Raw genomic sequence first — 15,342 nt, forward strand, 5'->3', positions numbered from 1 at the left:
AAACTGTTTCCTGAGTATAGGATCTGATTTTTGTTAGACAGACTTTTACCCCTCTTAATCATGTTATAAGAAAGATGTTACTTTGTACAGCCAAGTTGCACAACAAACTTGATAATTGTTGGATAACAAATGAGAGAAAAAACAAGATAACGAGTAAACATGTAGCTCAAAATTTAAGCTTCAAATGTTATCATTACATTACACATGATTTTGATTAGTATAAATTTACTTCCCTAACATGTCTCCTCGATAGAGCCTACAGGACTAGGCAAATAGTTACCCTTGACCCATGATTAAAAGATATTTTTTCGTCTATGACAACTGAAAAGAAATTGGGCTCGGTTGTGATACAATGTTAAAGTTCTATCTTAAAACCATTTGACAATGAGATGAGTCCAACAAATATTTAAACCATTTCCAAATCATTCTCAAGACAATGAGATAGGCGGTGTGAGACTTACTTCCCAATAAATTCTAAGATGAATCTGCCTTGCTTATCACTCACAATTGACAGAGGCTCCTTTCTGTTCAACATCTTCTTCAGGTGGTGTAGGTTTTACCCTTATCTCCATTACATTTTTTTATAAGCATCTCAAATACATAATATACTAAATTGTCCTAGTTCCCCTCCATCTTCTACTGACACACCTCAAAGTAGTCTCAAAACAATATGTACACATCAAAATGCCTTATTGCAGCTTCCAAACATCTCTTACCAGAAAAGGATAACAATGAAGGGTTCAAAATTCCGTTTAGAGAAAAGGATATCAAACACATTTTTTCGCATAAAAATATATTAACAGATACTTCAATTTATATTTATGTAGTTGATAACTTGTTATTGACAAATCATATGTTTATCTTAACTCTGTTACATACTTGTTATTGTCTTCTTAAAGTGACATATAGAATACAGAATATTCCATAAAAATATAAAGTTGTACTACAATTTACAATTCTTGGCACCTGAAATTTGTCCAAAACCATCCTAATAAATTACCACACTGAAATCAATCTCAATTAGAAGTTTTTTTCCTTTGTTCTTTTTATAATAAAAAGTGTAACCATTAGAACACTAGCTAGATCAGTTGATTGAAGTGAATTGCACTCTATTTGCACCTTTCTTTAGTTAGGTGGGTATTATATTGCAAAACCATTGAAAGTAACCTTTAATTACACCTAATGTTTCAAATCCTTGTTGATCAAGCTGAAAGCTAGTACAAATATGGTAGAATGAGTGTTTTTTTTGTGTCGATGGTGGAAGGTTAAAGAGCAGAGAATATAGTACAACATGTAACCATCATATAAAAGAAAGAGCCTAACTTATAACACACTGCTTTCACAGAATCTTGCTTTCATCATTGGCTTCTAGTATGTAAACAATAATATATAGTTGCACTACAGAAATTTTCAGTATATAGATATATGTAGTTATATTCCACCCAACCCGAATTAGGTGACACATATTTTCTAAACTTATATTGCCTTGTAACCATTTATGGAGACTATGATATTATTGTTCTAGAATTATGCAAAGCAGTAATTTAAGTATCCAACTCAAAATTCACATGTATTCTTCATTTCAACATACTACTTTAATGCTGAAATGTGAATACAGCAAAGAAGCATACCCACAATTTCTCTAAAATGAGTTTTCTTTTAATATAATAAGTAAGGATGTATTCTTTCTTTATTTACAAAATGTATACAAATTTCTATCTAATATACATAAGTAGCTAGAAAATAAGTTGAAAGTTGGAAAAAAATATGGAACTGAAAGGTGATGCTTGATAAGCTAGTTGACTAAGTTGAAAGTGTTTAGTAAAAGATAACCAGCTAAAAGGTATTTATGAGTTATAAGTTACTCAATTTTTATAGACATTTTTTCAAAAGGGAAGAGCATAGTAATGGTGAATTTGAATTCGTATGCACATATATATTTTATATATTGCAGCTTTATCAAATAAGACTACTTGATTTATAAAACCAACACATTGTTGCAAAATATACACTAAATGATCTAAAGTGTAGATTTTCTTAATCTTTTTTTTTTCACTCAAAAAATATTCTTTTCCCTTTAAACGTATCAAATATAATTTCTAATTCAAAGAAATAATATAATAGTTAATCAAGGTTCCTGTCTAAGACTGCAAGTTGGGTATGCCAAACTCTGGTCTTTAGAAAAATCTAAGTGAAGATATTTTCCAGATTCCCCAAACTTGCAATGATAGAAGAATAGGGAAAGTTCATTCCCATGCAGAACAATACCCTCGTTTACTATTAATCACATTAATACTCCTTTTAAGTGAACTTGTAATGGTGGGTTTTTTTGTTTGTTTCCAATAGGTATCCTTGCACTAAAGACAATCATGTCCGAGCAGCGAACATCTGCAATTATATGAGGCTAACTCTCCCCGTGGGTATTTGTTAATTCATTATGCATATAAAATTATAAATATGCCACTGATTTATAGCCACTAAGGACTTTCCAGAGGAAGAGAATAACTTATAAGAAAATGAGAATCAACTTCTGTTTTTACAAAAAATTCTAAGTATCTAAACCTTGCTTTTTTTCTTTTAAAAACTCATAAACCACTCTCCTGTGATATGCATGAACCAAATCCATAAAGCTTTTTGATCACCTTTCAGTTAATAGCCCATTAATCTTATTCTTTCTTATTTTTCCCACTAAATTAATATTTCTGTTCTGGCATGTGTATATTATTGAAACAGATAATTCACTTAAATAAATGTCTTTCAGTGTTGCTGTTCATTTTATCCTGGCACTGACATATGTAGAATGCCATATGTAACATAAGCAGGTTCCTATGATCTTATTTTATTGGTATAAAAATTATATATATAATATGCTTTCACACCTAGCTGTCAGAATGTTCTTCTGAGATTATAATTAATCCTAATCTACACTAGTATAGTGCTATGCTTTGCAAGATTGGTCTAGAATTCTAGATCTTACCACATATTTTAGTTCTACAATTTGTGGGCTAGTTAAAGTTAAAATGACCACAGGTATGATTACTTTTGTAAATCCAAGTAAAAAATTAACACTTTCAACAGATACCAATACTCAATTGGTAAAGGACTGGACAGAAAGAAAAAGAAAAAACAAAACAAAACAAAAGTTGTTTGCCCCTATTTGCTACAAACCAAATCTGTTGGTATATGTCTAGTTCAATCTGTACACAAAATCAAAATGCTCCTTCCAATAGAAATGAGATACTCTCCAATTCTTAAATCCGAGGATGAGATAATTTTAAAAGTTATAAAATTATTTAATTTAAAAAGTAATTAAAAATCTAAACCTTAATATAATTTTAGTGTCACATGTCAACATTTCTAACCTGTACAGGACAATGAGGGCACTCATTCGAATAATTAGAACCTAAAAACATAAATAAACCAAAACCAACCACATGAGTTATGAGTAATCAAGTCAAGCATGAAATAATCGGACCATAGAAAATGTGCCCTGCTCTAAAGTTGAATAATTGTTTACTGTTCTGTGTAAGCTTATTTGGACCATGAATAATGCACTTACCCTTAGTCTGAATCAGATTCCTTTTGTCTCATTTTAATAACAAAGGGCAGCACTATATAAATAGAGCCCCTAGCATTCTTTTATAACACAAGACAATTCAATCAATCCCTTTCTTAGTAATAAACTCACCACTCTCTACTCACTACTCTTTACTCACCATGGGAAAGAAATCATCTTTCAGGTCTATTTTCAACATTTTCAAATCTAACAATAAGCATAGAGGAAGAGGGTATAATGATGCTTATGATGAAGGATCAAAGGCATGGACCAAAGTGTGGCCTAGTGATGAAGACAAAGGTCGATGGGGGGTTGCTGATCCTGTCATTGATATGAAAGCTACTGCTTTCATTGCTCAATACAAGAAAAGGGTTTCAGAGTCTGAAATTCACTGCCAAGCTCAACCTCAACCTCAGCAATAGAGAACTTTTTTTGTATTATGGGTCTTTAATTTGCTTGTGCCTGTATTGTAATTAGTTATTGGTTATCAATACATGTGAACCTTAGTAAGTAATGGTAATATGAATAACCTTTCACCTTTGTGAGTTCAAAGTTTTTGTCTTTGTTGTTGAAGTGGAACAGATTAACTAGTAAAGTCTTTCAAGTTTACTCTGCTTGTTTTTTTCTCCTTCCAACAACATAAGAGCTTTTGGAAGTTATAGAGTTTGGTTAAACATTACATGATTTTTCTCAATAATTTGTGAAGGTTAAGAGCTGCTCCTAGTTTCAAATAGAAAAACTTCTCAGGTTGATTAGGGAGCAAGGAAGCATGGACATAACCCGACACAAATATGGTATGATATATACACGGGATATGACTAATAACTGCACTCCACATCACAATTGTACCACCTCATAGGCTCATAGCCAAGGACATCATTAGTAAATATTTAAAATTGATTTTAATTTTATTTTTTTCTTTTGGTTGTCTGGTTAATAACTTAACACTTAATAGATTCAACCGTGACTAAAAAATTATCTAATAATATAATAAATTATAAATTGAAAGGATAAAAATAAGTTTCTCGTAATAATGGTTCTAATCTGAGAAGTCCTAGCGTTAGTGTTATTAAATGCAGACCAATCAATTATTCAGCTAAGTTGTTTGGTTAATAAATCACTGGTTATACACTATTGACTATTTAACTAATCAACTCAGTTTACATTTTTAAAAATTATAAAAAATTCATAATATTAACTAACTTTATTTAATAACTTTATACTTTAAATCTAAAAACAATTCTATCTAATTAATCAATCAACCACTACCATAATATGTGACCAATAAGTTGAAAATATTATCAAACAGTAAATGTTTAATACATTAATTGCAACAAAAGCACGCAAACAAATTTAAAATTTAATTAAAAAATTAAACTTTTACTAGAATATAAGCTAACAAATGAGAAAAATGACTACAAATATGTTGAAATCATTTGACTATAAATATTTTGTAATTAACACAACCAATCCAATCATCTGAGTCACTAATTTTAAGATTAAAGTGACCAAGTTGAAGTGAATAATCATGATTTTGATCCAAAATCGGTTAGACGATATATTCAAATTGGTTAGATGTCAGATTTATGATTGAATTAGTCGGACCAACCTATGAGTAAGTTTTTATAAGATTGCTGCTAGTTCATATATGTGATTTACAATTGTTATATAAACAGTCAATTTAAATATAATTTAACAATATATCCAAAACTATTATTTATAGTCTAACTTCGAACCAATGTGTGTTGATTCAAGTGATACATGTTTGATTCTCCTTAAGCAATGTCTGGAGTTTAAGTTTTGTAGATAGAGAAAATGTCCACTAGGAGAGTTAGCCCACGTACTTGTGGATGTTCCCGGCTCGGACAAGATTGCCTCTAGTGCGAGAATACTTATTGGAAAAAAAAAAGTCTAACTTCAAATAAATATAATAAATTATATAGTTTAATATTTAATCCAATTGATGTATGTTTTTTGGTTAATCTTTTACTTTATTTTTTTGGCATAAGGTATTTTTTCACCCATGAATAAAGAATTAGTATAAGAGAAGAAGATGTATACATTGATGATGTTAGAGTTTTTTATATTGTTATTGCATCATCTATTATTTATTTTTAATTATTATTGATTTTTCAAAAATAAAAAGTAATTCAAACATGATACATTAACAGTATATACATCATTACACTGTTAATGCAGAGTTTAACACTATTAGTATAATTCGGGGTGCATGTCAATCACAAATTATGCTTTAAAAATATATTACAAATGGTTAACATAGATTAATACAAAAACTTAGGTGAAGAGTGCAGAGTCTAATTTAATTTAAGATAAAACTTTGGTATTTTTTTCTCCATATATATACTCGTGATGTTTTCCAATGAAATTAAAACAATTCATTTCATACTTGTTAAACATGTATATTTTTATTTGTAAAGTGTGATACATGTTGTATTATCATTAGTTACAACACCACAAAAGACCAATAAAACAACACATACGTTTAGTACTTTAATTTAATATAAGAGTGAATTTTCTACCTAATTTCAGTGTAAACATTTATACAAAGTTATTATATCATTCACCATTTATTCAACTTAATTTTTTGAAGAATTAATAATAATTAAATATGAAGTGCAGATGATACAATGCATACTTATTTTTCTCTTCATAAAAGTATCGGTAACATTAACTTTAAGAAATGCAGTATACGTTTAGACTAACTTTGGACATTATTTGAAGGGTATGATTAGATTAGCATTGGGGAAATTGCTTGCATAATTGTATCTGTTATATTAGAACAGATCAAGTAGATTAATGGAAATTAAAGTATAATCGCACAGCAAGCTAGGTGTTCAGATTACAAGTGGGAAAGTGCCAATAAAAATAATAACGTGAATCTCCTGAAGAGAAGAAAGTACAAAAGCAGAGCCAACAATCGTGGGTTATTGAGTATTTTGAAAGAATTTCCTTCCTTTCAAAGTATGTTTAAGTCAAGTAGGAAACTAGCGGACCACAACAAATGTGCCTAGACCAAAGTAGGTACATACAAAGTGTTGCTTATTGCCCTGCCAAGTCACCAATATTTGAACCATTTATGTTAGTCTTACCCTTCTTTTCATATTCTTGCACTATTCAATCTAGAGAAAGTTGGTGTAGTTGGCAAGAATTTTGATTTATGTTTTATGAGAATGTGTGTTTATTGTTGGTACGATCGTTATGAAACACTAATTACAAGTAATTAAGTAGAAGGCATAAAATAAACAAAAGAGAAGAAGATAAAAAATTTGTTAACGAGTTCAACTAATTATGCTTACGTCTTTGAGAGTATTGAACAACTAAAAATATATTATTAGAGAATAAAAATTATAAACTCTAGTACACTTATAAGCCTAAATGCTCATGTGAAGTATTTATAATTGATGTTTATAATTGATGCACATTATAACAAGAAATTTGAGTCAAATATATAACAATGATCTCTCATCCATTCTAATATCAGGGGATATAAGACATCATATAATAATATATTTCAAGTATCCAATCCAAGCGTTAGGTAAATTGGTCTTGAAAAAAACTTGCATGGAGACATGTACACATTGATAGATCTAGGACCCAGGGTCAAGATGTGCAATATATGTCAAAATTAAAATAATTAATTTTATGTGACTTGACATTTTGAAATCTTTGAATGATCAATTCATTGTCAATGTTGTTGAGCAATATTCACTAAATATAAGTCGCTAGACAATCATTCATACACTTATATTTCATTCGATTATACAACCTATTTTTTACAATTTTCATAGTTGAAAAGAGAAACTTTCTATGGTTGTATTGCTAACTTCAAAATAAGATAAACTAATAGATAAATAACGTGTCTTATACTTTCAACCAACTTACCATAAAGATTGTTGATTCCTTTCAAATAAGCAAATTCAATATTGCTATGTATATCAATGATATAAGTCTGAAGTTAATTATCAAATAACACAAATGTTGTTGAACAAAAATCAGGTAGATCAGATAAAACTTTGTAAATTCAATCAGTTTTGTCATATCAAAACTAGAGAATAAATCGGCTAGACTCAAACAAAGATATTCGAAGAATCAGCTGAATATTTGTCTTAGAAAAGCGATCATCAAATTCATTTAAGTTACATATCCATAATGTTATAAAATATTCAACACAATAATAATTATTTTATTTTTCATGAAACATGTAATTTACAAAATAAATAAATTTTGGACTAGTGGAGTTATAAATAAAACTGTAATATATATGTATTGTTAGTGTAAAGATTTATACACAGTCACTGTACTATCCACAATTTATTTGGATTCCTTTTTTGAAGAGTTGATAATAATTAAATATGACTGGTGGATAATATAAGAACCATATACAAAACTCATACAATGTCATTACATACACTTTTATCTATAAATAATATACATATTTTAAAAAAAAAATATGCAGCATGCGCATATTTGCACACCCTACAATCTACATAGTATCATCAATGCACATATAGCATATCATATTTAGAGATAAATATATTTATATTTTTTGGTACTATCATTTATAAGTAAATTTTAATTAGAATAAATTTTTTAAGATATTAACAAAATTTTATTAATTTTCTCCAATATATATGTGTATTTCTGATTTACTAGTAACTCTATGAATATAGTCTCTAAACTAAGTACACTTTTTCTTATAATGTCCGATGAGTTCCCTAGATTTAAGTATGCAAAAAAGATTCTTACACTATTCATCAACCATACAATTGAAGCCAACTTAGCTATAAATTCAGATATTGCCATGTCAATTGAAAACCAAGACAATCCTAAGTTCATTGTCATTGTTAACCAGAAACACAAAAACATCTGGTGTTTTGAGCAATCATGGGAGGTAATAAGCAAAGGAAATCTTCTTCTAGTTTCTTCTCTATTTTCAACTTCTTCTCATCTAAGAAGTCTAGAGCAGTGAAATATGATACCTATGATTCTGGCCGCAAGGTCTGGCCAAGTGATTATGATAGAGATCAATGGGGTGCTGCAGAACCTGATATTGATAAGAAAGCTGAAGCTTTTATTCTTAACTACAAGAGACGTGTCTCAGAATCTGAACGCTTTCAACTTGATCCTGCTGCATAATATGAATATGAAACCATTTCTATGTATATTTGTTTCTTTTACTTCTCTAGTATGTCATTTATATATTAATATTGCTTATACTATGTACTAGCTTTATGAATGTTAATATATATAAATAGCTTCATAATTAGTTACGTTGAAGTGCTTGTTTTATTTTTCTACTGATCACCAATTATATATTTCTCTTACTTGCATTTTACTCTTAAATCCTACTTTATGTAACATATGCTTTTGATTATTACCAGTACACAGTTTATTTTCATTAGCTTGGCCTCATTGCATGAAAAAACAACACGTACAAGATCTCTAGAGAGCATTGGGATGGTTGTTTTGTGTATAATTTATGAAAATAACAAACAGCATATGGAGAAAGTAATTAAATACGAAGAGTTAAGAGTACATTAAAGTTAAGGATGAATTAAAAAATTCTGGGTTTATTTCTCTATGATTTCAATTGAGTAAATAGATAGATATTGATTTATCAGAAACACTTATGGTTTGAACATTAGAACTGGTAAGAAATGTTACATCCATTTCTCTAGCATTAAGGCACACTTCGTTATTATAAGGAAAGTCTGCCCATTATATTGTTTAGTTCCTAAAAATATGACTGTAAAATTAAGTACTGATAGTATGGTTTTGAAATTTTTTATGTTAAATATTGATTTGTGAGTCTGTTGTAAGAGAAAATATTCAAATTCAACTATTTGAAAATTTGAATGTGTTTTGTATTATTGGTCTAGCATGCTATAATTTCTTCTCGTGCTATGTTCATCAGCCCATATAGAATAATTAAAATTTTGTAAAGAAAAATATGATGAGAATTCCTTGGTGAAATATCAACCCTAGGATCTTGAATCTTATGATTTATACACATATATGAAATAAAGAGTACAGTGTCCTACCTGAATCCATGTTCCTGGATGTGCTTCTTTGATCTATGTTTCTGAAAGAGGTTTTGTGGTATAATGGTCTTCCTCAACCAAATCCCTGATTCCTCTTTGGACTTGCGTTTTCACTCCGAGGGGGAGAAGAGAAAACTGAATTTGATTTGGTGTGTTGAGGACCATAACCTTCCTTATGCGTTAATGTATAGGTTTCTCACTATCTCCTATGGGTTAACCTGATGGGTATCCACTCATTAAGCTCATATCCGTTATCAGCTTTTAGAAATCTAAGGGGAGCCAGTAATTAGATCACTTATAATGTAACCTCAGAAATAAATAGCTGATATCATTGTATTAAATATATGAGACTCACCTTAATTAGAAATTATAAATTTCTAACAATCTCCCACTTGGGCTTCATATCTTCCTGAATAATTATATCACAAGTTCTTTAGGCACGCATCCGTATGCTATTTACATTTAGACTTCTCTTTAATACAATATAGTCCATGTCATATATCAACTATGGAACTACCACAACTTTCATCACATTTAAGTGTGACACGACCACGATGATCACCATATTAATATACTCAATGACATAGATCAAATATGGATGAGTGACATGGAAATTTCATGCAATGTGATATCAAACATGTCTATTTCCAACTGATCCTTCTTTATTCCTTAGTGAGATCAATCCAAAGTCTTTAATTGCAACATAATAATTCTAATGCACAATTTCAAAATGAAACAATAAACCATCAACTTTATTATGCATAAAAACTGTATATAATATGCAAAGCAAAACATAAAATATATAGACTCTCACTGAACTAAGGTACCCTAAGGAACAACACCCATATGAGCAACATGCTCATGACAGACTTTAGGTACCAAATGAGAGTGCAAAACGTCAAGGGTTGCATTAGCAACGTTTGCCTATGTTTTGATGAAGCCAAGGAATTAGCTAAAGCTTGAAAATGACTCAACAATCAATATGTCGAAGGCTCAAGGCTTATTAGACTTATGTTATAATTCTTATCTTTTTAGAAGTCTAAAATGCTTGCCATAGATATTGAGTCTAAGTTAGGTAAACCTAGATGTGAGTCTCAGAAGACTTAATAAAGTAATTAATCCACTAAAATGAGACATCATATAGAAGCATATGATAATTAGGTTCATGCATTTTATACATTGATTTTATGCATTAAAGGTATTATATTTTGGAAATCATGTATTGCATGAGCATATATCATATAAGAAGTTTACCATTTAATCATGTATTAAAAATATACTGGTTAATCAATTAACCTCATGGCTTAATCGATTAACATGTATGTATTTCTGCTGTTTCAATAGCATAATTGAAAAACCATTTTTGAGAGCCAAATTCTTTTTTGTATAAATACTGGCTTAATTGCAAAAACGGCTATGTAGAAAGAGAGAGAAAAACTTAGAGAAAAAGATATAGATCATCATTGTTAGAATCTATTAAGAAAGTGTTGAATTAGGAGAAAGTTTGGATCATGCCAAGGCTTTAGATTTCATATTCATATTGCATGTTTCTTTGAAAAGCTTTCTTGCATATTCTTGTGTTTTCTTGAAAGAAAAAGATATAGATCTTTTTGATTGCATATTTTCAGAAACCTCATTCATGAACATTAATATTAGACTAGGACGTCTGGTGAAGTTCTTGCTTAGGTTTTAGGTTTTGTTTCTGATTGTAATATCCGAGTATTAAGTACTCATTCATAACTCAAAGAATTGTTGTAAAAGGATTGGGAAAATCCTAGCTGCGGTTAGGTAAGGTGTTCTTCACACAAAGACTTGGAGGTCTTGGGATAAAGAGCGATACCTTGGCTGGGGCCGAATCGCGTAAGAAAGGTTTTCTTGGGAGGTGGTTTGGGAAAGGTCAAACCAAGGGTAACGAAGTTCTTTGGGTTCCAAGAAGGGATCGTTCAAGTTTTGTATTTGGAAGCGTGTATGCAACACACATTGCGTTTCATAGTGAAGAAGAAAAATCTCCTAAATTAGAGGGGATGACTGGATGTAGTTTTGCAGTGGACAACAAAACGAATCAGGATAAAATCTCTGTGCAATCTTTTCTATCATTTTCTCTTTTATGTTTCAAGTTGTTTTAATGCGAATCTGGAACTAATATTTTGCATACTTGCTCCTTGCTATGTTCTTGTTAATCTTGCATAAAAGTATCTGTTGTATATCTATTTGTGTGTTGGTTAATAAATATGCAAGTTGTTGAACGTATCATTCTATTTCTGTTACTGGTTAATCGATTAAGACTAGTTGTTAATCGATTAACTGGGCATTTTTCAGCAAGTGTGTTAAAACCAGAAAAGTGGAACTTGAGCTCCGCCACACCTATTCAACCCCCCTTCCAGGTGTATTCCGCCACTAATACCTAACACCAAATCCTTAGTCACTGGATCAACTAGCATAAAATTTGTTCCTATATGTTCTTTGGAAACTTGTCCATTTTGAACACTTTCTTTAACAACCAGAAACTTTATGTCAATGAATTTTGACTTTGTAGAACTCTTATTGTTGTTGGAGTAAAGAATCATAGACTTGTTGTCACAATAAATCCTCAATGGTCTTTCAATACCATCGACCACACGTAAGCCAGTGACAAAATTCCACAACCATATGCCATGGTCTGATGTTTCAAAATAAGCCATGAACTCCACAGCCATGGTTGAAGGAGCTATAAACGTCTGTTTCTTAGACTTCCAAGAGATAGCACCTCCAGTCAATACAAACACATATCCAGAGGTGGAGTATCTACTGTCTAGACATCCAGAAAAATCGGAGTCAGAGTACCCAATAATCTCTAAATTCTCAGACCTCCGATAAATGAGCATGTACTCTTTTGTTCTCTTCAAGTAACGCATAACATGTTTGACTGCCTTCCAATGATGCATTCCAAGATTACTCAAATATCTGCCCAAAACTCTCACAACAAATGCTATGTCGGGATGTGTGCAAACTTGAGCATACATTAGACTTCATACTACAGATGCATAAGGAATCTTTTGCATCACGTATCTTTCAAGGTCACTGTTGGGGCATTGTTCGAGACTAAACTTGTCTCCCTTAGCTATAGGGGTATCCCCTGATTTACTATTTTTCATGCCAAATTTATCTAGGATTTTATCTATATAACTTTCTTGTGATAACCTTAGGATACCTTGAGAGGATCTCTTAGTATCCGAATACCTAATACAAAAGAAGTTTCCCCAAGATCTTTCATTTCAAAATTCTTCGTTAGAAATCTATTGGTTTCATGCAATAGTCTCATAGCACTGCTAGCAAGCAATATATCATCGACATATAATACCAAGAAGATAAATTTAATCCCACTGAACTTATGGTATACACAATCTTCAACTTTATTTGCCTCAAAACCATACGAGGTAATAACTTGATAAAACTTGTGATTCCAGTGACGAGAAGCTTGTTTAAGTCCATAGATGGATTTCTTTAATTTGCATACCATAGACTTTGAGCCATCTGACACAAAGTTTTCTGGTTGCACCATATGGATCGTTTCCTTAATGTCACCATTAAGAAACACAGTCTTAACATCCATCTGATGCAGCTCTAAATCAAACTGAGCAACTTGTGCAAATATTATTCTAAAAGAATCCTTTGAAGATACTAGAGAGAAGGTTTCTTTATAATCAATGTCTTCTTTCTGAGTGAAGTTTTTAGCTACTAGACGAGCTTTATATCTGTCAATATTATCCTTCGAATCCCTCTTAGTTTTAAATATCCATTTGCAACTAATATGTTTCGCACCAATATCATGCATAGACTTCATCTCATCCTTCATTGCATCAATCCACTTTTGAGAGTTAGAACTTTTCATGGCTTCACAGAAGTTCAATGGACCATCTTCTGTTAACCCAATGCCATCCTCATGTTCTGGAAGAAATACGATATAATCATCAGGAATTCCACTTCTCCCCTCTCTAGTGGATCTCCTTAATGACACTTCTACTTCTTGAGGTTGTTGAATTTGTTCTATATGTACTTGAGGGAGAACCTCATTGTTGTCTTGTTCTGAAATATTGTCTGGGACAATGTTCTGAATATTATCTTTATTCCTTAAATGGTAATAGGCACAAGAACTTGTTCACTATCAGTGACAGGATCTTCCTCAAAGACAACATTCTTTATGTTCTCTTCCTTCTCAAAATCAACTTTCTCAAGAAATCTTGCATTTCCTGTCTCAAAAAAGAGTCTTGAAGTGGGATCATAAAATTTATAGTCCCGAGAGCGTTTAGCATAGCCAACAAAATAAAAACTAATAGTTCTAGAGTCCAGTTTTCTTTCATACGATCTATAAGGCCGCACCTTAGCTGGACAACCCCAAATGTGCAAGTGTTTCAAGCTTGGTCTTTTATTAGTCCAAAGCTCATATGGGGTTTTGTTAACTGCTTTACTTGGCACCCTATTAGGGATGTAAACTGCGGTCTTTAAAGTTTTCCCCCAAAGAGACTCTGATAAGGAAGAATGACTAATCATACTTCTCACCATATCCTTAAGAGTTCGGTTTCGTCGCTCAGCAACACCATTCATGCTAGGTTTACCTAGCATAGTGTATTGCAGAACAATTCCACACTCTTTGAGGAAAAGCGCAAATGGCCCTGGACGTTTTCTTCTGATCCATCATATCTGCCATAGTATTCACCACCACGGTCAGATTTGATAGCCTTAATTTTATTTCCAAGTTGAAGTTCAACTTCAGCATTGAAAGACTTGAAAACATCCAAGGATTGGGTCTTCTCATGTATAAGATATAGGTAGCCACCTAGAGTAATCGTCTATGAACGTAATAAAATAATGTTGTCCATTCCAGGAAGCCATAGGGAAATGAACACATATAATCGTATGTATTAGTTCTAATCTTTCGACACCTAACTTCCTTTTGTTTGTTTGTTTTCCCTTTATGCACTCAACACGGACCTTAAAGTCTGATAAATCTAAAGGGTCAAGAATTTCACCTGACACAAGTCTTTGAATTCTTTGTTTAGATATATGACCTAAACGCTTGTACCATAAGGTGGTTGAATTCTCTTTTAATTTTCATTTTGTGCCACGTGAATTTGTTTGCAGTATTTCATTAGTGGAACTGGAAACATCAAGCATATACAGACTATCAATTAAAGAACTAGAACCAAAAACATTTGAATTTTTATAGAGACTAACTTTATTATTTACAAAAGAACAAGAAAAACCAAATTTATCCAAGGTGGAAACACTAATTAAATTTCGCCTAAAAGACGGTACAACAAATGTCTCAAATAAATCCAAATGAAAACCAGTTCTTAAACATAATATAAATGTTCCAATAGCCTCAACTGCAACCCTTTTGTCATTGCCCACAAAGATGAATCTTTCATCACCACTTGGTTGTCGACTCCACATGCAACCCTACATAGTGATACTGATGTAAGTAGTAGCACCAGAATCTACCCACCAAGTATCATTGGGTACAAAAACCAAATTAATTTCAAAACAAACAAGAGTTAGAAATTTACCCTTATTTACATGCCATGAGGCATATTTAAGACACTTTTTCTTCATGTGTCCTTTCTTCTTACAGAAGTAACAGATAAATTCCTCATTACTCTTCATCTATGCAAGTGAGTACCCTTATTGCTCTTTCTTTTCTTATTTTGAGGGGTCATAGCCAAGTGAGTACTTTCAGCCTTGTCT

General features: G+C 31.4%; 1 protein-coding gene across 1 annotated transcript; it reads left to right on the top strand.

The window, feature by feature from the left end:
• LOC109354153 lies at window positions 8,367–8,847 on the top strand. The gene has a single exon (XM_019596504.1). The coding sequence runs from the start codon at window positions 8,462–8,464 to the stop codon at window positions 8,711–8,713; it is 252 nt and encodes an 83-aa protein (XP_019452049.1). The 5' UTR covers window positions 8,367–8,461; the 3' UTR covers window positions 8,714–8,847.

This window comes from Lupinus angustifolius, chromosome LG08 (genome assembly GCF_001865875.1).
Source record: "Lupinus angustifolius cultivar Tanjil chromosome LG08, LupAngTanjil_v1.0, whole genome shotgun sequence".
NCBI classification, from domain to species: domain Eukaryota; kingdom Viridiplantae; phylum Streptophyta; class Magnoliopsida; order Fabales; family Fabaceae; genus Lupinus; species Lupinus angustifolius.

Excerpts from the sequence above, each read along its gene's own strand:
- LOC109354153 (XM_019596504.1), top strand. The coding sequence starts at position 8,462 with ATGGGAGGTAATAAGCAAAGGAAATCTTCTTCTAGTTTCTTCTCTATT.